The 22,360-nt window shown below is 29.4% G+C and overlaps 2 protein-coding genes and 1 long non-coding RNA gene across 3 annotated transcripts; 1 reads left to right on the forward strand and 2 right to left on the reverse strand.

The window, feature by feature from the left end:
• Positions 1 to 50: 50 nt before the first annotated feature.
• LOC107492993 (ent-copalyl diphosphate synthase 1) lies at positions 51 to 7,727 on the forward strand. Its single transcript, XM_016114071.3, has 16 exons — positions 51 to 139; positions 2,133 to 2,322; positions 2,782 to 2,852; positions 3,050 to 3,127; positions 3,601 to 3,904; positions 4,610 to 4,793; positions 4,886 to 5,100; positions 5,175 to 5,295; positions 5,386 to 5,498; positions 5,573 to 5,799; positions 5,941 to 6,056; positions 6,233 to 6,331; positions 6,423 to 6,659; positions 6,967 to 7,090; positions 7,190 to 7,381; positions 7,480 to 7,727. The coding sequence occupies exons 2-16, from the start codon at positions 2,196 to 2,198 to the stop codon at positions 7,720 to 7,722; spliced, it is 2,451 nt and encodes an 816-aa protein (XP_015969557.1). The 5' UTR covers positions 51 to 139; positions 2,133 to 2,195; the 3' UTR covers positions 7,723 to 7,727.
• A 125-nt stretch (positions 7,728 to 7,852) lies between these two features.
• Positions 7,853 to 9,874, reverse strand: LOC107492994 (fatty-acid-binding protein 1). The gene is made up of 4 exons (XM_016114073.3): positions 9,425 to 9,874; positions 9,055 to 9,304; positions 8,699 to 8,790; positions 7,853 to 8,212 (listed from the first exon to the last, which is right to left on the reverse strand). The coding sequence occupies exons 1-4, from the start codon at positions 9,804 to 9,806 to the stop codon at positions 8,073 to 8,075; spliced, it is 864 nt and encodes a 287-aa protein (XP_015969559.1). The 5' UTR covers positions 9,807 to 9,874; the 3' UTR covers positions 7,853 to 8,072.
• Positions 9,875 to 10,690: 816 nt separating this feature from the next.
• Positions 10,691 to 12,646, reverse strand: LOC127739767 (uncharacterized). The gene is made up of 3 exons (XR_008000465.1): positions 12,132 to 12,646; positions 11,640 to 11,756; positions 10,691 to 11,557 (listed from the first exon to the last, which is right to left on the reverse strand). It is a non-coding gene; the product is annotated as an uncharacterized LOC127739767 (long non-coding RNA).
• Positions 12,647 to 22,360: the final 9,714 nt, after the last annotated feature.

Below are 22,360 nucleotides of genomic sequence, written 5' to 3' on the forward strand. Positions count from 1 at the left end.
GAGAGAAAAAAATCTATATAAAGAGGATTAGGATTTAATTAGCTTATTCTTGCAAGTTGCAAGTATAGTTAACTTCTCAATTCTCAAAGGTCACTTCTTTATGCGAATATCAATTTCTTCCTCGTCCTTCAATAGTTGTGTAAGCAAAACTTTCATCCGTCTCTTCTTACTTTTACTTTTCTCTTTGTCTTTCAGTTTGTGTTCTAATAGCACTTAACTAAGTACTCTCATCCTCCTTCTCACCTCCTTGTATATTCATCACTGTACTCCATTACCATAGTCTCTAAATATATGTAAAAACTGGAATAAAAAGAAATAACTGATACTATTTAAGCTAATAAACTACAAATTAAATAATAAAATGAAACATTTATATTTGTATATTTAATTTAAATTATACATATAGATGAATGACTTTTTATGCAATATAAATTTAATCCATACAGTCGTTGAATCATGTCATATTATCATTATAAGTAAATTTTTTAAATTACATAAAATTCAGATTAATATGTATATTATAATTATATTTTTTTATATTTTTAAATTTATAATATGTATACAATTTATAATTCGGTGACATATCAAATTAATTTTAAGTTACTTAACTTTCTTAGATTGATTTATAAAATGAGATATTAGAATTCAATTATTGGATCAATAAAATTCTTTATGCATAAAAAACTAACATTATAAACGTAAAATTGGCTATAAATCATATATATAGTCCTTTTGCATAAATATTTCTTCTTAGTAATAACTGACACATTTTTTCCATAAATTCTGGTGTTCAATTTTACAATAATAAAATTTTTAATTAATGATAGATCATACTTCCTTCATTAAGTGTCGTTTACTAGTGTATAAATATTGAGATTATTATTAAATTTTATTAAAAATATAAGCCATTAAGAGAGAGATCAAAGCATTTTTAATACTATTTTTCTATTAAATTTTTAACTTTTTTCTATTTAATAGTGGAAGTATAATAGATAAAAATTAATTAATAATTTTTTAAAATAAAAATGAAACTTTATTTACAGCAAAAATAGAAAAAATTATATATTTTTTAATTATTTGTTTATATATTCTTAATGTACAAAACTCTTTTTGAAAGGCATTAATGGGCGATGTTCATTCTTTATCTGTATGTATACTTATCTCTAGAATAAACCAACTTGCATTGTGGTTCATAATGTTTAGTGTCTTAAACAATTGTGTCACACAAAATAATCATAGTTACTACATGTATTTTTAGAATATATATTAATCTTACTAATAATAAAGTTAGTGCAGAAACATATGTTAAATTTAAATTTTTAACACATTTGTTAAAATATATTTTAAAATTTTTATTAACGTTAATCTTAGCATACTTCTTAAACTACATATTAATTGAATTTTTAAAAAGTGAATACTATGGTGCCTTTGATATTGTGCCTAACTTACGAAAAAAGGCAAATAGATAATATTTAATAAATTTTAAATATTGTTTTGTTTTAAACATTTTATTTTTTACTTTTAAAAAAAATTAGGCAATTTAAGCATTATAATAAAAGATACCATAGAACTCACTATTTTAAAATATGTGTAAAATTTTTTCTCGTGGCTTTAATTATGTAATAAAAAAACACTTGCATGTCAGTAATTTTTAATCTTTTTACTTGTATAAATTTTAAATTGTCTTGATATATGTATCAAATTTTTTTATATAAATTATATAATTTTTATGAATTTTTAATTATATACATTTTATTTTTTACTTTTAAAAAAAATTAGGCAATTTAAGCATTATAATAAAAGGTACCATAGAACTCACTATTTTAAAATATGTGTAAAATTTTTTCTCGTGGCTTTAATTATGTAATAAAAAAACACTTGCATGTATAAAAAATAAGCGCGACAAATGATGATGAAAAAACATTTTAGTCATCAAAGGCATTTACTGATATGTTGGTGGGTCATAATAAAATTTTATTTCTTTGAAAAGTTGTTACATGGAGAATATGTACACATTAAATCCAATTGTAATTTACAAAAAATACAATTTACAATAATAGATTATCAATGAACATAATTTTCGAAAGATATGATTTGAAATAGTACATAATCTTCTGTCACACTTTTTCCAGGACCAATAGAAGTACAATAGACCATAGAACATAGAGGCAGCTAGAATCAGCAGCCACCAGTGCATGATGACTTCTCAATTTCTCTCCCATCTAGATCATAAGGTTCTTTATTCTGACCTTACTGCACCTTCACACAAATCTAGATTTGGATTCAAGTTCCTCTGTCAAGGTCCTCCTGCCAAGTTTTGGGGTATGCTTGTTTATATATGACTTTTTGTTCTTTTGTTTAATATATATATATTATACATAAAGAACATGCATAAGATTATCTATTGTTTGTAAATTAGAAATTTCTACAACATAAGGTTCTGTGTATTGTGTAATATGGAAATGTCTCACTCTAGATAATTTTTTAAAAAAATTTAAAAGCTTCTATGTGCATAAAGTAGTAAGTCTATAAGTTATTATATATTATATAATTTTATTTTGGACTACAAAAAATTAGCTTATACTAATAATTAAATTGTTAAATATACTTAATGTCAAATTTAATATAGGTAAAAAATTTAAATAGATAAACCCTAATATAAATACTCAAATAAGTGTATATAGGTGTTTTTGTATTCACCAATCCCACCTTTTTCTTAGCAAATCAATTACTTAGCATGTCTAATAATACGTACATGTTCTCACCAAATCATCATTGAAGGAAAACATGCAAAGAAAAGTGGTGAATTTCGTCCAATATCTGCAACAACACATCAAGTTCTTGGATTCAAGGTAGGTGGACTAATTTTTTCGTTAGTTTATCATAATATTAATATTAAGGGACTATATATACAAATGCTGTTGTTAAACATTGCTTTTTCTCTTCAGTTCATCGGTTAAGTTTGTACGAATGATTATTAAAAAGTATCCATGTGTTTCACATATTATGAGTACATTATTGGGGACATATTAACGGTGAAGTGTCTCAGGAGAGTGTGCCCTACTTCAAATGGCTACAAACTGTGAAGGATGATGTTGAACCAAATGAGGAACATGTTCTTCATCAGGTACATGTACATGCATGACCTTTAAATTTTAGTACTATAGTTAACTTTAGTAGAAGTTTAGGTGATTGACACTTTTTTTTTATTTTCTTTCAAATCAACACTAATCAACTTTCTTCTTTTTTAGACTAGGGTTGTTTGTCTCTTAACATTATTATTGTGTCTTTACAACTATATCACATGTTGCATTAATTAATAAGTAGGAAAATTTTATTTTCTACAAATTATATGGTGCTTATATCTATGCTAGGTTTCAACTGCTTTAATTAATTTTGTTATTTATTTATATATTAAAATTTGAAAGAGAATATTATTCTTATTATTCCTAAATTGACAATGCAATCTTATTTGAAAGATTTTGCACGTGAAAATTATTACAAATGCAATTGTCAAACGTAATGTTAGTTACTACGTTTAATCCATAAGAAGGGTTTTATTAGGTTTGTGATGAAGTGATGATAATTATATTGTATAAGGTGGTGGTTACAAACGAGATAAGAAAGAAGATAAATGCGGTGAAAAGGATGTTAGGGTCAATGGAAGATGGAGAAATAAGCATATCAGCTTATGACACAGCATGGGTTGGTCTCGTGAGAGATGTTAATGGCGGAGGAGGGCCTGAGTTCCCATCTTGTCTTGAATGGATAGCCAGTAATCAGCTTTCTGATGGTTCTTGGGGTGATGCTCAACTTTTCAATGCCCATGATCGCATTCTTAACACCTTGGCTTGTGTTATTGCATTGAGAGCTTGGAATTTGCACCCCCAAAAGTCTGACATGGGTAATTGGTTTATCTATCAATGTCACCTCAACTGTCCTCTTTATTTATTTATTTATCTTTGGTTTCTCACACTATTTTTCTTGTTAATAATTTTATTTAAGAATTTTTTATTGATCTCTTTTGTAATAACACCATTTTAATATTTGTATTTTCTTAACAATTAAATATCTATTTTCTTTATTTTATTAATAAAAAATAATTTAAATACACAATTAATTAATAACTATATATACTTTTATATAAATATAAAAATATTTGATATATAAATAATATTTTTCTTCATCTATTATTATGTATATTTGTATGAATAAACACTCACTTAATCTTCAACAAATTTAAAATTCAATACTTTACTTTTCAATAAATTTGTATTTTTTAAAAGTTAATTATTCGTTTCAAATAAATTTGTTCTTATATTATTTTAAAGAAAATTAATAGCTTATAATGATATTTTTTTGAGTTAATTGTCTTATGATAAAACTTTTTAAAAATATGTATATTCTAAAACTTGATTGAAAGTGACATAAGGTTTAATCTATCCAACTGAAATAACTTTTTAATGACTTTAAAAAAATATTAAAAACTAAAACGGCTTATTTGAAATTTGTTTGGGAGCAATCTTTATAAAAAAAATTTCTACCAACAATGAAATACACCATATATAGATATATATTCAAGAACGACATTTTATTTTTTATATCACAGGGTTGAAGTTTGTTAAGGAAAATCTAAGCAAGCTTGAGGATGAGAATGTTGAACACATGCCAATCGGATTTGAAGTAGCTTTCCCTTCTCTTCTCGACTTGGCTCGAAGTATGAATATTGAAGTGCCACATGATTCTCCTATCTTGAAACAAATCTTTGCCATGAGAGACCTAAAGCTCACAAAGTACATAATATTGTTACTATATATACTTTATTGTATTATATATTAATTAATGTTTGTGACATAATATTAATATGGTTGATGTGTTTAATTAGAATACCAATGGAGGTGCTTCATAAGGTGCCCACAACACTGCTTCATAGTTTGGAGGGAATGGCAAATTTGGATTGGAAAAGACTCTTGAAATTGCAGTCACAAGATGGTTCATTCTTGTTCTCTCCATCATCCACAGCCTACGCTTTCATGCAAACCAAAGATGAAAATGCTCTCAAATATTTGGAGAAAACTGTGAAAAGGTTTAACGGGGGAGGTAGGTAATTACAACAATGCCTATACATATATAACACTATTTGGATCATAATTAATTATTACTAATTTTGGCAGTTCCAAACGTTTATCCGGTGGATTTATTTGAGCACATTTGGGCTGTTGATCGATTAGAACGTTTAGGTATTTCAAGATATTTTCAGACAGAAATTAAAGAATGTATGGAATATGTTTCAAGGTAAATTCGTGGGATCGTTTATTTTAGATTTTGACTTATTTAATATATGTGGAATATTATTGTAAAATTAGTCAAATAAAAAATTTTCAGATATTGGACCGAGAAGGGTATTTGTTGGGCAAGAAATTCGGAAGTTCAAGATATTGACGATACTGCAATGGCATTTAGATTGCTAAGGTTACATGGCCACCAAGTTTCACCCGGTAAAATTAGAGCTAAATTTGATCAATGGTTTTAGAAATGATTAAATTATTAATTATTGTACTAAATTTTATAGATGCATTCAAGCATTTTGAGAAAAGTGGCGACTTCTTCTGCTTTGCTGGACAATCAAATCAAGCTATAACTGGGATATACAATCTTCATAGAGCTTCTCAAGTGTTGTTTCCTGGAGAGAAGATTCTTGAGAATGCCAGACTTTTTTCGTCCAAATTTTTAACTGAGAAACGGTTGGCTAATGAGATAGTGGATAAATGGATCATAACAAAAGATTTGCCTGGTGAGGTGGGTTATCATTTCATTACTACTGATGATCATGTTTTATTCTTTTTCTTGTTTTAATATTTTGTTGTTAAAACTTCTTTTCTTTTCTTATTTAATTTTGCCAGAGCATTTGTTAATTGAACCTTTTCTAATATTTTATAGGTGAGCTATGCTTTGGATGTGCCTTGGTATGCTAGCTTACCCCTGTTAGAGACAAGATTTTACATAGAACAATATGGCGGTGAAAATGATATTTGGATTGGCAAGTCACTTTACAGGTAGAATTAGTTCTTTAATCCAGACATTAATGGATCAATTAATATTATGTGTTTTGCCACACATGACATAGTCACATAACTTTCGAGAAATTATCTTTATTTTGTTACTTTTTGATTTTAGTGTATGTCTATTTAACTCTTATTTTTCGCTCTTAAATGAATTGCTCTTTTGACAGGATGCCCTACGTGAATAATGATATTTATCTAGAGCTTGCTAAATTAGATTACGGCAACTGCCAAGATATGCTCTCTGTAGAATGGGAGAAAATCCAAAGGTGAGGGCTTCAATTATATAATATTGCAACACTTTTTTTTACAAAGATAACAAAAAACTGAACTCCCAATTTTGGCAATGGAAATTATTAGGTGGTACTTGGAAACAGGATTAGAGGAATTTGGAGTGAGCAAAGAAAGTGTTCTGCAAAGTTATTTTGTGGCGGCAGCCAGCATGTTCGAGCCTGAGAAGTCCCTAGAGCGACTCGCATGGGCTAAAACCACGACTTTGATCGAGACATTGAAGTCCTATACAGGGGATAAAGAAGCAAGGAGGGTTTTTTTAGAACAATTCAATAACAGCATTAACAGACAAGATTTTCCAAAGAAGTAAGGGTTTATCTAACTTCTGCCCTAAATGCACATATTAAGTTTACAAATTAAAGAAGTTTGTATTGTAAATATAAAAAATTTAAATTTCTAATGCATTTATTTTATATTCATTAAATGAAAACATTTAAATTTTTTTACGGTAAGGTTGTCATGTGCCCTATGTTAACTAAACCCAAAAAGTAAATAGATTATTAGGTATCATACTTAGCTTGAGAAAATTGAGTCTGTGGTAAATATGATATACATGAGAGATTCAAGTTGTGACACATTCAATCTTACCTTGCATGCGAATGTACTACTGCAGGTGGCTAGATAAGAGCAACGAAACAGAAAAACTTGTTTGCATTTTGCTGATAACTATTGAGTATCTTGGATTGGAGTTTTTTCGAACTCGTGGGCAGGAAATTTCTCATTATTTGAATCAAATTGTGAGTATTCTTTTCTAGTGACACCATAAAATGTATCTTATGAAATGTGCATCGAATGGTAATGTGCAAGAATGTGAACATTTCTTCTGAATTGGTCAGTGGCAAAGTTGGTTGTTGAGTTGGCAAAAAGAAGGAAGCAGCTCCACAAGGGAAGCGGAGCTGATTTTGAAAACCATACATATAATGAGTGGCTGTTGGTCACAAGAGCTACAGCTAAACCTTCAGTATCAGAAATTGCTGCAAGTCACTAACAAAGTTTGCCATAAACTCAGAGATTACCAAAGTAGTAAGGTAAGTTGTAACAATAATAATACAATTAAGAAGTTTCTAATATTATGCCAACGACCAAGATTCTGTTGTTAAAATTTTACAATTCTTAAATTTGTTAGGAGGCAAATGTGAATGGCAGCTGCAACATGAGTGGAACCAGAGTCACTACACCACAAATAGAATCAGAAATGCAAGAGCTTTCGCAAACAGTGCTCCAAAATTCCCCAGATGGCATTCAGAATCAACCCCGTGTTAAGAATTCATTTCTAATGGTGGCCAAGAGTTTCTACTATGCTGCCTATTTTGACTATCAGACAATTATATCACACATTGACAAAGTTCTATTTCAAAAAGTGATGTAATTTTCGTTTATCGGATTTGGGATATAAACCTTGAAACTTCTAAGCTGTCACCCGTGTTTCCTTTTTTTCTCAGCAAATCATCATTTATGCAATAAAATAAATCATCAAAGGCATGGACACTTTGCTAAGATAGTATGAAATTTCTTAGTTGTTCTGAAGCTCTTGGCACTCAGCCAGAGAGATGTGTAACATATTGTAGTGTACTTGACCTCTATGATGAGATATTAAATAAACCATTCCTTTTACAATCAAGAAGTGACCCAAGCGATAAACATCATCAATAAGATTGATTTTACAAGTAATGAAATAAATTAATCCATGCATTAAGGTAACTCTTAACTAAATAGTGTCTACTTCTGGAGGTAAGACGCCAAGTTGAGCTCGATGTCTTCTTTGGCCTGTTTATCAAACGGTTCCTCACCCAGATATAAATCTAAGATTGACTTACACAGGAGTTTACTCTGGATGCTTCCCACTTCCTGTCCATCAACTACAACAAATAAAGATAATGTCAAAGCCTCAAATGTATAACTAAAAACAAATCATATGATGAATGGCACATTCATTGAACAAGATGCTTACAGAAAAGTTCTTAAAAGAAACCTCTAAACAAAGACAAACCTCAACCATTATCTGTTATATTTATACTTGCCATTTTCTGTTGATAGTAAGAAATATGCTTTATAGGTTTGATGGAGAGCTTCTACATGATCAAATTGTCAACCTCAGAATATAAAATATGATGTATTATTATAGGGAACTCCTTAAGTTAGACTAAGCACTAATGAAAGAAAGAAGCAATCAGAAATTACAGATGCATGAGTCCTCAACTAAATCTTCCGAACTAATATTCAGAAGACCTGAATTCACATCACACATAGTTCATCAAGCATAAGAGATAAGTATGCACTACATTATAATTCTATGAGTTAAGAAGATGGAGATGGAGACATGCACAGGGATAAGGATATCTTACTTGATGTGCGGAGAACATAGCCCTTCTCTCTCGAGATGTTAATCACAGATCCTTTTGGTATTTTGATTTCATCTTTGAATTGTGCAGTGAACCTGCACCACAGCTTGATAGTAACTAATTATAATATGAACCAAAAATTCCCCCGACCTAGTTGGTCCGAAATTATATATAATGCTCTCAACTTTAATAAGATTTTTGAAGCATTCTAGATATATATCCACAATTCCACATGTATTCTTAGTGTTCAAGAATTTGGAAGTGAATCTAGAATTTCATGACAAGTTTAACACTAGTACACATAATGAATGATGACCACTTCTCAGGATAATAGGATATGAAGAACAAGAATGCTTTACCTTTGAAGCAATTCCTTATTATCCGATCCACCAAACTTTTGCAGCCTGCTACCTACAGATTCCTCAAACGCAGACCGCACGGAACTAATGCTCAATCTTCCATACACAATTTGAAGACTAACGGTCATGGATATATCATTCTCCAATATATCTTCAGTGAACTCCTTATTTCCCTTCAATTCCAAAGCAGAAAGCTTCTCAAATTTTCCAGCAAGACATTCCTTTATGTCATTGTCATCAGCATAAACACCTGCAACAAAAAATTCCAAATCCAAGCATATATCGGTAACATTCTAGATTTGCTTTATCAACACATTCTAAATACTTAGAATTTAAAATAATAATTGAAGAGAAAAAAAACGTTGTATACCGAATGCGTAGACGTCAATGTTCTTCAAACCGAAAACGCTCTTTCTGCGCAAGCCAATGCCGCAGAGCTTCTGAGAATCGCCGAGAACGGAAGGGAACGTTGCTCCGCTCTTGGACTCAACGACGGGGACGGACATGTCGGCGAGGCTAAGGGTACCCCACGCGGGGAGAGAAGTACGGTCCGAAGAGAAGAGGAAGTTGAGCGCGGTCTCCAAGAATTGGCGGTGAGAGGAGGAGGAGGAGGAAGTGAGGACGGCGAATGCTGCTGTGGCTCCGACGGCGGTTGCTCCGACTGCGGCGGCGACGGGGAAGGAGGAGAGAGGGCGGGAATAATGAGGTGGTTGGGTCTGAGAAAACGAGAAGGGGAAGCGCAGTGACGCCATTTTTGTTTTATTTTCGTTACTAAAAACTCATTCAGCGGTGAATACACGCTTCATTACAGAGAGCCAAAATTAGTTATAAAAAGGTTTAATTAATTTGTTGGTCCTATAGTTTGCGAAATTTTCGATTAGGTTTATATATTTTTTTTCCTTTCAATTGGGTCTCTATACGTTAATTTTTTTTTTAATTTAGTTCTTATTAATGTTAAACGTCAAAAAAATGTTAATAAATTGTGAAATTACTTATATACCTTTAAGGATCCAATTAAAAAGAAAAAAATATAGAGACCTAATTGAAAATTTGATAAAACTATAAATATTCAATGAAAGATATTCTTATAATCCCTATTCAATGATTCTACAACATTATAATACCATACAATAATCTTTAAATAATAAAAATTATTCTTAAACAAAATATATTTATATAATGAACCTTAAGTATTAAAATGATAATAATTTTAAGTATTGATACATTTCACACTAAAGTAAACCTACTCATTAAAATATGCATGAGACCACTTAGAGTTTACTAACTACAAAAAATTAAAATATTATATCCTATAAAGGTATCTTTTAGTAAAAGACATCATTAATCAACTATATATCTTCAATTTCCAAAATTCCATCTTTGTTAATAAACTATCATGATAAACATCTCAATCTTCATTTACACTGCTAAAATTATCCTGCATAATTATATAAAAAAAATAATTATGATTTGAATAAAGTGCAAGAAGAAAAAGAATAATTATCTTAATCTTCTATTGGATTGAATTATACCAAGTGCAGCAAATAAAAAATTACAGCAAACAAATTAGCTAAAAATAAAATTGTAAAAATCAATTGTGCAAAATAGAATTGTAGAAAATAGAGTTGCAGTAAACAGAAGTTCAGAAAACAAAATTGCCTGAATTATATTAGTTTAATTTAAACATAGTTGCAGTAAATAAAAGTTTAGTTATTATAACCAAAAAGAACATTCCTGAGTGCTATAGATATAAGTCAGGGATATTAAACAAAGGGTAAAAACATACCTGCAGTGCATACTCATTAATTCTTGTATATCAAAAGACTCATTCCTTTGCTTCAAAGTAGAATATCCACCAAAGTCTGAGCCACCGAATTCTCCAAATCTACTTATATTTTTCTCATAGATATAAGTTAAATTCTTAAGAACTGGTGAAGGTGTGGGTGATTTTGGCATAAGTTCAATAGCTTCTTTCACAAGAAGGTAACATACTGGGCATGCTGCACATAAACAACCCAGGAATATACATAATTAGCCTATATCTATATTATCCCTCATCCTTTGCATCATCATAAATTACTGAAGTTTGAAGAACTGACACAAGCAGGGATAATGGCTGCAATTCCAAATTATTTAAACACAAAATTTTCTATAAATTCTTACAGCACACAAAAATGGTAAAATAAGACTTATGCCATGACCCGATACACTTTGGGTCAGAAATATTCTTAAATTAAATGAATATTTTTAAATTCATAAATCATAACCATGTTCTAGCAACACATGCAGAATTCAATAATGCAATCTATTTTTGTCTGGATCCACCAATGGCAATATTTACCGTTCACATATAGCAAATGCTTTCACAAAAATACTACCCAACCAATGTATCCACAACCATAATGCAGGGGATAATAGTGTAACACACTACATTTATGGCGGCTACAAATTCTTGTCCTGTCATGTGTTTCATTTCATCCAATTCCTTTTCATAGTTGCTGATCTGTAAAAATAGTGATAGATACAAAATTATATATAGAATTAATTGATTGAAGTGAAGCATCAAGTTACATAGAGTAAATTACAGGAAAGTTGGTAGTAGTGGATGTCCCCTTCTGTAGCTATTATCCCAAAGATGAGTTTCATATCTCACGACCTAGGCAGCAGGATAGAGACCACGATCTCTGAGAGTTTGTATGCCTCTATGACAATGATCAATTAAACTCATAATCAATTAATAATAGATAAAATACATAATCAGAACTCATAATTAATTCAACTCTCTCAAAGACATTTAATCAAACACCTTATCTCCAATCTCACCTCTTTTCTTATTTCTAACATAATCAATTAACTACAGATAAAATACATAATCAGAACTCATAATCAAAATTTTTTAACACAATCAAAACTAATTTTAGCAAACTAAGTTTCACAATTAGATCAATTGGTTCTCCTTGTCATTCAGGATGCTGATTACCTAATCAAATAAAGTCAAATTACATACAAGTAGCAACAAAAAATAAGCATAAGCAAAATTAGAGGTATTTAACAATCAAAATTTTTTAACATTGTACCTGAAGCATTAGAATCGGAGAGGATGCCGTTTGACTACTAGTTGTTTTAAGCATAACATTTCTCCCGTTCTTAGTGTAGTGGGAGGAAGACATTATTGAGAAGAATTATTACCTAACGCTGACAGAAACCCACATGTTCATTCTACTCCCGATCTTTGCAATTCAAACAAATGAAAGCCATCTGACTGGTTTTCTTCCCACATGCCACATGGTCCCTTCATCTCCTCCGATCCAACAGTTGAAAAACTAAAACAAAATTTAATCATCACCTGTTGTTGTAGAACCAGTCCAGACAGCAAAACGGAGTCGAGGAGCGACAACTCGAGACAAGGCACCCGAGGCGCGGTGAGGCAAGGCGGGACGAGGAGATGCAATAGGCAAGGCGGATGAGCGGAGCAGAACATAGCACCCGTAGGCAACGCAGAGGGACGACGAGCTTCCAGCGACGGACGACGCCGCCACCATGGAAGACGACAGCAGAGTGCGACGAAGGAGAAATCCAATTGGGAACTTAGAAGAATAACTTCGGGGTAGTTAGAGTTCTCTGATTTTGGGGGACAAAATATAAAGGGTATTTTTGGTATTTCAAAAAAATAGAGATGTTTTTAATTAGGTTTTTTAACCAAATTATGAGAATATTCTGTTATTTCAAACGGTTTTATGACGGTAGGGACTAAATTGAAAAAAATTAACGTACAGGGACCCAATTGAAAGGAAAAAAGTATAGGGACCTAATTGAAAATTTCGCGAAACTATAGGGACCAACAGAGTAATTAAACTTATAAAAACAAGTGAAATAAGTGATAAGATTGAAATTATAATTTTAGACTAAAATTTTCATTTTGGTCTCTGATCCACGCGATTACTCATTTTGGTTCTCTAAATTTAAAATTACTTATACTGGTCCTCTAGATTCAAGTCTCGGCACCAATGTGGTCCCTCGACTCTTTCCGGCGATGAACGGAATGCTGAGATGACATCCTTCCTACCATACTGGAGGATGAGTAAACGACGTTGTTTACTTTTGGCATCCAAACAAGTCAGAAATGTCAGTCACTTAAGTATTCTTCTTCTCTATCTCCACTATTCTTTATTTTTGACTTGTTTGAGCGCCAAGGGTAAACGACGTCGTTTACTCATCATCCAGCATAGTAAGGAGGGTGCTATATTAGCACTCTGTTTGCCTAGTCATCATCGGGAAGAGTCGAGGGACCATATTGGTGCCCGGACTTAAATCTAGAGGACTAGTATAAGTAAATTTGAATTTCAAGGACCAAATTGAGTAATCGCGTGAATCTCAGGGAGCAAAATGGGTATTTAGTCTATAATTTTAAGTTGTTTTGTTCAAATTAATTTGAATTATAATAATTTGATTAATAAAAAAATAATATGTTATGTATTGTTTATTTTTTTAATTTAGTGTTAAGTGTATCAACTCTAAAATAGTTATTTATTGATTTTAGTAATCTACTTTCTTCAATAAATCAGATATATATATTCAATATCACCAGAAATAACCTAATAATACTTGGACCCACTAACAAATTTTATATGTTGGTTTACTATCAAGTAATGACATATCAAAATCAGCTCAAAATGAATAACAAATTATTAGAGAATTCTAATGTACAAAGTTCTCCAATAAATAATAAATAATTTAAACCCATTAAAAAAGAACTCAACACTCTCCTTTGATGTCTTCAAAACATATACCTGAAATAATATTATATCAATGTTAGTATACAAAATTATATGATTAATATAATTTTAAAATAGTTTATCAAGAAAATAAAATAATCCAGATTTTTATGATAATGTTAATATTCTCAAGCTATATATGTAGAATAAGAATGTATTACCTATTACCATCTAGAATTTGTCAATTTTGTTAATTGATAGTAATAAATTTGATTAAGAAAATTAGAAATTACATTTTCATTATAAGCTCTCAAAAACTTCTCAATATACCACATTCATCTTGCAGTTATCTTCCAAGTGTCCGTGATCTTGCAACAGCATTCGCAGTCCATCTTTACTCTTTACTCTTGATAATGCAACATACAATTGACCATGGGTAAAAACTGGCCTTATAAGGTATATTCCAACTTTTGATAGAGTTTGTCATGAGACTTATTTATTGTCATTGCAAATGACATAATAATTGAAAATTGTCTTCTTTAAAACCTGATCGGTAATGTTTCGTTATTTGGAATTAGATTCAGTTTTGGGATAAGAACAACGCTTCCAACTTTGTTACTGATTAAAGTCTTGCATTCTATCACATGATTTTTCATTCTTTTAACTTGCATTTTTGTTCCATTGCACAAACCATTAATTTGGTCTGTATTTCGCAGCAACATAACAGGAGTACTAACTTTCATGATCAACTTGTGTGGTGATAGACCTAAACAATTTATTCTATTTAGAATCTCTGGTAAGAAAGCATCTCACTTAAATTCCATATTTTCTTCCTCAATGCACACAAAATCAGAACTTAAGTAAACTCTTTTTTGTATAGTAACTCTGTAGTCATTTTGTTGTTGACATCAGTGATATAATCCGAAGTTAGTGCAAGAATTGTTCTATCTTTGAAATAATTTTCAACGGATAAATTAAATAACATATCTAAATACACAAAATCAATGAGGTCATCTAAATCTGTCTCAAAGTTCTTAACCAAAATTTCATATGGTATATAAATAATCGATTTCACCATTTGTTGTATCACCAGCCAAATCATCACCAATTTTGATTAACCATTTTGTAAAATTCCTGAATTCTTGTATGTTATTTTCACCTAGTAACAATCTCATGTTTTTTTGTAAGCTTTAAAACCTTACAGTTATGCCACAAATATGAAGAATTAATAGAAGACTGAATTATATCTTACCTTAAGCTTTTAGGAATCACAGGTAAGATTTGTTTAAAATTTCTTTCAATAACAACACCTTTACCTCCAAATGGCAAGTGAGAACTATACGAATCTGAGTACCTCAATACGTCTCTAAAGTATTTGTCTAAAATTTCACAACAATACTTACTTATCATTGGAGTTTCATCCCATATGATTACTTTGGCTTTAGTTATTAACCTTGTAAGAGGACTTTTTTGTTTAATGTTACACAAAAAATATTCATTTATGGTCAAAAGATCTTTAAACCTTGAATGTGCAGTTCTTCCATTAGGCAACAGAAGTGCAGCAACCCCACTTGAAGCAACATTTAAAATTATACATTCTCTAGATCTAATTGAACATGATATAGTTGAGCATAAGAATGTTTTTTCACAACTGCATTGACCATATAAGAAGAAAAGCCTATCCATATTACTGCTAACAGCATTCATTATTTGATCGTATACAAATTTCTGCTCATCAGTTAGTTTTTCTAAATACTCATTTGGTTCACTCGCAAGAACATTAACATCAAAATTCAACTCTTCTATTATAATTCTGTCTTTTAAGTTGGACACCAAATTTTTTGGAGAATATAGTATTCCACAATATTCCTACAATAACTTGTCATTTGACAGGAACAACTTTTTAATTTTTGTAAGTGCAATATTTTTTATTTGAACTTCCAACATCATCAAATATGTATTTTTTTAATTTAAAATAACATAATTAATTAAAATTTGATTAAAATAAGTGGTTAAAAAAAATCTAAAATGCATTGTTAAATAATAAATAACAATATCTCTTCTGAGTCAAATTTAATTATGACTAAATAAATAAAATAGATAATAATTAATATTATTTTTTATTTTTTTATATTCAATATTTACTGTAAATATAAAAAATAAAATACTTAATGAATAAAAATATGAGTAGAAAATGGGTAAACTAATATGCTTATTAATGCCTTAAATTTTACGAAATGGTGAATAAGTATGTATTTGATTACTTAGTAATCACATAAATAATTGAGTAATGGATTGCAAATTGATCCCATAGCGTGCACTTTAGTTTTTTCTCATTTCTAAATAAAAAGAGAATTAAGAGAAATAAGTAGTAACTCGCAAGAATATTAACATCAAAATTCAACTCTTCCATTATAATTCTGTTTTCTAAGCTGGACACCAAATTTTCTAGAAGATATGACATTTTACAATATTCTTTCAATGACATACCATTTGACTTGAGCAACTCTTCAAATTTTACAAATGCAATATTTTTTATTTGGACTTCTAACATCATCAAATTTGTATTTTTTTTAATTTAAAATAATATAATAATTAAAAATTTATTAAATAAGTGGTTAAAAAATCTAAAATGTATTGTTAAATAATAAATAACAATAGCTTTTTTGAGTCAGATTTAATTATGACTAAATAAATAAAATAGATAATAATTAATATTATTTTTATTTTTTATATTCAATATTTACTATAAATATAAAAAATAGAATACTTAATGAATAAAAATATGAGTAAAAAATGGGTAAATCAATATGGTTACTAATGCTTTAAATTTTATAAATTAGAGAATAAATATGTATTCAGTTGCTTAGTAGTGATCACATAAATAATTGAGTAATTGAATTGCAAATTGATCCCATGGCGTGCACCTTATTTTTTTCTCATTTCTGAATAAAAGGGGAATTAAGAGAAATAAGTAGTAATATATAATAAAAAAGATAAAAGATTTTGCATATGAATAGATAATTGTTACAAAATAAAATCTCACTGTGAAATATTAAAATTTCTCATACTGAAAATCATGAAACTCAATCACAATGTAGTGGTCACTTCTCTGTGTTTTTAACCATGATATAAGCTCTCCTTTTTCGGTCAAAAATACAATAACATCTAATTAAAAAAAACTGAATTTAAAACATCAAATTAAGGACAAATAAATAAATAACATTATAAATTACTTATAACTTAAATTTTTTTTACCAATTTATTTTATATTAAACGATAAAACTAACAATATATTAATAAAAGAATAAACCTTAAAAAAAAGTCACAATACAATTTCAAACATTTGTATAATAAACTGTTAAAATTTACGTTATCGATAAAATGATGCTATTATGTAATTTTTTGACAAAAAGTAAAATAAAAAAACTTTGTGTAGCTTAATACAAATTAATTACGTACCAAATAAGTTAGATTGTTCATTTGTTTGTCTCAATATATTAGCATGAGCAAGAAAATTGTAATGATTGGCAGGAATTTTACGATTATCGACCATATTTACTATATGCAACTCCTTAAAAGTTATTCTACACACGTGTGCAGTCGAAAGATAAATTCCACTTAATTCCTCAATCAGAAAATTTGAGAAGACATAGACCTTCTCTTCGATCAATTCATTCTCAAACATCTTTGTCAAATAATTCTTGATTGAATAATAAATTTTATCATATTGTAAAACGAATTAAATATAAAAGCTATTAGCACTTATCAAGCTATTAAATTGTACTGTCTTTAATTCGTGTAAGAGTTTACTTGCCAAATAAACTTAAAATACGAACAAAAAATATTTATAAATTGGACCTAGCATCCTTGAAAAAATCATAAAAAAAAATCAACTAACCTTATCATCTATGAGAACTATTTTTATATAAGCAGTCTTACTCTTGTCAAATTTAAATGAGACTTTTTATAACTTTATAATTTTTACCTTTATTTTTCAAACTTTTTCATCACATAATTTATCTATAACAATCCAAATTTTTAAAATTAAATTTTACACTTTGAATTAAAAATAAAATTTAATTTAATTATGACTTTATTCTATTATTTTAAATTATCTATTAAAAATTATATTGATAATTACAGTCTAAATTAATTTTAAGAAAAAGAAAGAAACATGCTTATATGTATATGTATAACCTAAATATGACACCTAATCATTTCATTTAATAACTAATGACACCTAAACTTCTTCATATGTAACATTTTCTCCTAAAATAATGATTTAGCAATACCTATCATCCTTGCATGCTTTATTTTTCGGTAAGGCAGGAGAGAAGAATCGAGAAACAGAAAGGAGAAACCGTGAACTTTCTTAGAGTTTCCGAGCTCGAGTTTTGTAATTCGTAATTCCAGTAAAAATTTTAATCAACTAAAAATGTTTGTATTCTCCTTTTCTACATGTTGACATTATTTTAATTCGGTAAAAATTACTGGTGATGTAACTTCTCTTCTCCTTGAATTCGGCCAATTGAAATTCTAAAAGGCATCGATAATTTCAGACGTTTTCTCTTTTAATTTGGTCAAAAAGTTTTTTTAAAATTTTCGTTGATTTTGATTTCATACGGAGGTAGGGGGTTTCATTTTAAAATTAACAGTTTTTAATATAAGAATGCCAAAAAATTTATTGAGTAATTGCAAATAATTTATACGTGTTTTGTGTGTCTAATTAATTAGAATTAGTTGTTATGATTGCGAATATTGGTCAATTTGGTATTGCTTAATAAATTGAAATGTGAATTAAGTTTATGAATTGGGTTTGAATTGAGATTGAATTTGATGCTAGGATTTATGGTTGTGGAAGTGGATAGTAATGGATTTTTGTATTAAGAATTATGAAGTTTGATTACTTAGAAACTAATCGATTTAAGGGATGATAGATGAGTGGATAGGTGATGATGCAGAGGTGTGATTGATTATTTGGTGATGCGGAGGTACGTTCAATAATATAGGTGATGCGGAGGTGTGGGTATGTAATTGGTGATGTAGAGGCATAATAAAAAGAAAGAAAATGGGAACTAATGGAGGAAATAGATACTTAAGAGGAAAGAAATGAGAAAGAATGAATATGTTAGATGCATGAAAATTGTATGTTAAATGAACTTTTATGCCAAAGTGCTAATGCGGAAATGCTCGCCTAAGTGATAGCCTAAGATTGCTAAAGCGAGAATGTCCGCCTAACTGATAGCCTATGCTTGCTAATGTGAAAGTGCCCACCCAACTGATAGCCTAAGGTTGTTAATGCGGGAAGATTCGCCTAACTGATAGCCTGTTCTTACCATGATGCCAAGATATCCTAACTGACATGGGTTCGCCCATGATGATAATTGTGCTTGACTGACATGGTAAAGGAACTATATTCGGGGCTCGCCCCGAGTAACATCGGATTGCGGGTAGATAACTGACGCGTGAGCTCATGACCTGCTTAGGACAGACATGCATTATATTGTTTGCGTATTTGTATTTAATTGTGGTTGTTTATCTTGTTTATTTGTGAGTGTGCTGCTGTCTTGATAACTTGCTTGTGTACTTGACTGGACACTTTACTTGTGCTGTAGACTTAATAATGTTGTGGGGACTGATGTTTATGGATTGGGTTTGGGTATATTACTTGCGATGATGGCTTATTTAAATATTGCGGCAATTGAGAAATATTGTTTAGGGACGAGGAATTATTAATATGACGGAGATTTTATTTAAGTAATGTGGTTTAAGGAAAGGGGTTTGCCCGACTTCAGATAAGACTTAGGAAGGATCTCAAGGGTTTAATAAAGAAAACTGTTTTTGGGTTATGAGTTAACTATTTGTATATTATTCTGTATATTTTTACGACATTCGCTATCCCTACTGAGAACATGCGAGGACGACGTTCTCACCCCCTACAAACTTTCTGTTTCAGCGACAAGTTCAGAAATCCTATGCGAGGAGCCGCGACCGATCCACAGAAGTTTTATGTATATGTAATCATACTTTCTGTATATGGTTTAATCTTAGACTTTATTTTTTTCTCCTCGCCATTTACTGTCGTTGATTTTTAGAGGGGTAGGACTGGCATTTGAAAATCTTGGAGTAAGTCTATGTAAATATTGCTATGTGATATATATTTTTGTGGTTAAGTGTTATAAAATAAAGTCTCTTCGATTTTTTTTTTAAAATTCTGATTCGTATTCGAGAAGGCTCAATATTAAATAAAGATAGTATAAAATGAAAAGAGTTAAAAATAAGTAACGCCTAAGCCTTTAGTACGATCATGACGTGATAAAAGTTAGGGTGTTACACTATCATAGGTCATACTATTGATAGAATCGTAGCTAGTAGTCATTAGGTATGAAGAATAAAAAACAGAAGAACTATGTCTAAAATATATATGAATTTTCTAAATGATAAATAATTGTACTCATATGTATATACACACATATACACACTAATTATGTAACGTAATAAGTAGCCAATATTCCCAATGAAAATAGTTACTACAATTAAGTAAAAATTATGCCATTATATTTTATTAATCTTTATGATTAATTAAATGAAGATACTTACTTAGTATATATATTATTTACTTTAATTATAAGTCAATATTTTTAGGAATCACTAAAAGTGTTGCTTAAAGAGAAAGTGTTACCCTTAATCGTTAACTTGGCTCTGATACCAAAATTTTAATTTGGATTTTTCTTTTAATTTCTTTTTTCGAAATTTCTATTTGTATAGGTGCTTTATAAAAAGTATTGACCATAATTTTTCAATCTTGTTTTAGTTTATAACTAGTGTATGTTCCCGTGTCTTACACGGGATAATACATAAAATTATATAAATTTTTTATTAAATTTAAATAAAAATGTGCATAGTAATTATTATTATAAATATTTTACAACTTAAAAATATTAAAAATAATTAATATTTATTTTAATCAATTTAAATTTATTGAATGGTCATCTCATTTGTCTGCTTAAGCAAGTATTTGGAGTTTGAATCTCGCCTTATGTGTATCATAATCTATTAGTTAGCGACAGACCCTTAATAAATAGAGCATCAATATGTGGTGGATTAATTCTCGACTTGCCAAGTTAGGAAATCCATAGAAAAAAATTGTATTTGTCTTTAAAATAGATTAATTTTTCATTAATAAAAATACTTATTTATTGTTGTCTTTGTTGAAATTTACTTGGGATAATTTTATTTATTGCTATCGTATTCATTCTTGAAATCAAAATAATATGATCAACATTATTACTTGTTAAAACTTTACATTTTATGAAATAATTTATTATTACTTGTTAAAACTTCACATTTTATGAAATAATTTTTAAATTTTCAAATTCATAAACTTATGTCATTACAAAAGTTATTAAGTCAATTAATATTTTTTGGTAATATGGTGTATCGAAACACCATCGTTGAGTATTAGTTAGTGTGAAAAGAAACTGATAGCAACTTTTGTTATTCAATATATAATCTATTCTATTGAAAAATAAATTAATATGGTAACGAGGACTCAGGGGAGCGTGAGAAACCCACTTTTCATCCCTCATTCCTATTTTAAAAAAATGTCCCCGTTCTTTCTCCATCATTACAAGTTCCTGTTTAATTACCCCTTAGAGAACGTAGATCTCTTCGGGTATCTACGAATATTCTTTGAAATTTTTTAAAAAAATTAACACAAAAAGACATAATATAATCAATCATAAAATAATCAATTCAATATAATTCAACATAATTTATAACATATTCGTTATGAAAAATAACATTTCAAAAGGAAAAAACATAAAAAATAATCCAACATAATAACATAACATAATTTTTTAGGACGATACTGAGCGACATAGTGACGGACTTGATGAGAGGTAGAGAAAGTGAGTTAGAGAGAGAGGATCAAGGCTGAGAATGAATCTGGAAGAAAAAGAAAAAATTCGAATTGGAGGCAGAAATTAGGATTACTAAATTCAAGAAATAGATTTACGTATATATAAATTAGGATAAATTAATAATTTTATATTCGCGTATATTTAATAAGTTTCATGGGGCGGGTACTTATGTCTGTTTCCCTATTAGGAGTGGCAAACGGGAAAGTCTGTCCTGTCTCGCCAAAAGTCCGCTCCACCTGGTAAGACGGTCCTGAATTTCCCCCCCGCCCGCCTAATGGTAGGCTGGCGGGATCTCCTTTTTTTATAAGGCATTAAATATTAAACAATATATATAATTTCACAACAATTTCAATAAATTTATAATTTCTAAAAATATAAAAAAATATAATTTTTAAATTAATGTACATTAACGTCTTTTTAATTATAAATGTGTAATAAATATAATTATAAATATTTTTTTAAAACAAAATAATAAAACCAGCATTGTTCAAAGCAAAACAAATATTATCCAAAATATAACTTAAAACTACTTCAATTATCATCTTCATCATTTTGTAGATCAATAACATCATAGAAATTTATAAAAAAAATGGCTCTATCAAAATAAAAGCTTGGCCAGCGGGAAAGTCTGCCTCGCCCCGCCGAAGTCCGCCAAATCCCGTGGAT

The sequence above is a fragment of the Arachis duranensis genome, chromosome 6 (assembly GCF_000817695.3).
Source record: "Arachis duranensis cultivar V14167 chromosome 6, aradu.V14167.gnm2.J7QH, whole genome shotgun sequence".
Taxonomy (NCBI): domain Eukaryota; kingdom Viridiplantae; phylum Streptophyta; class Magnoliopsida; order Fabales; family Fabaceae; genus Arachis; species Arachis duranensis.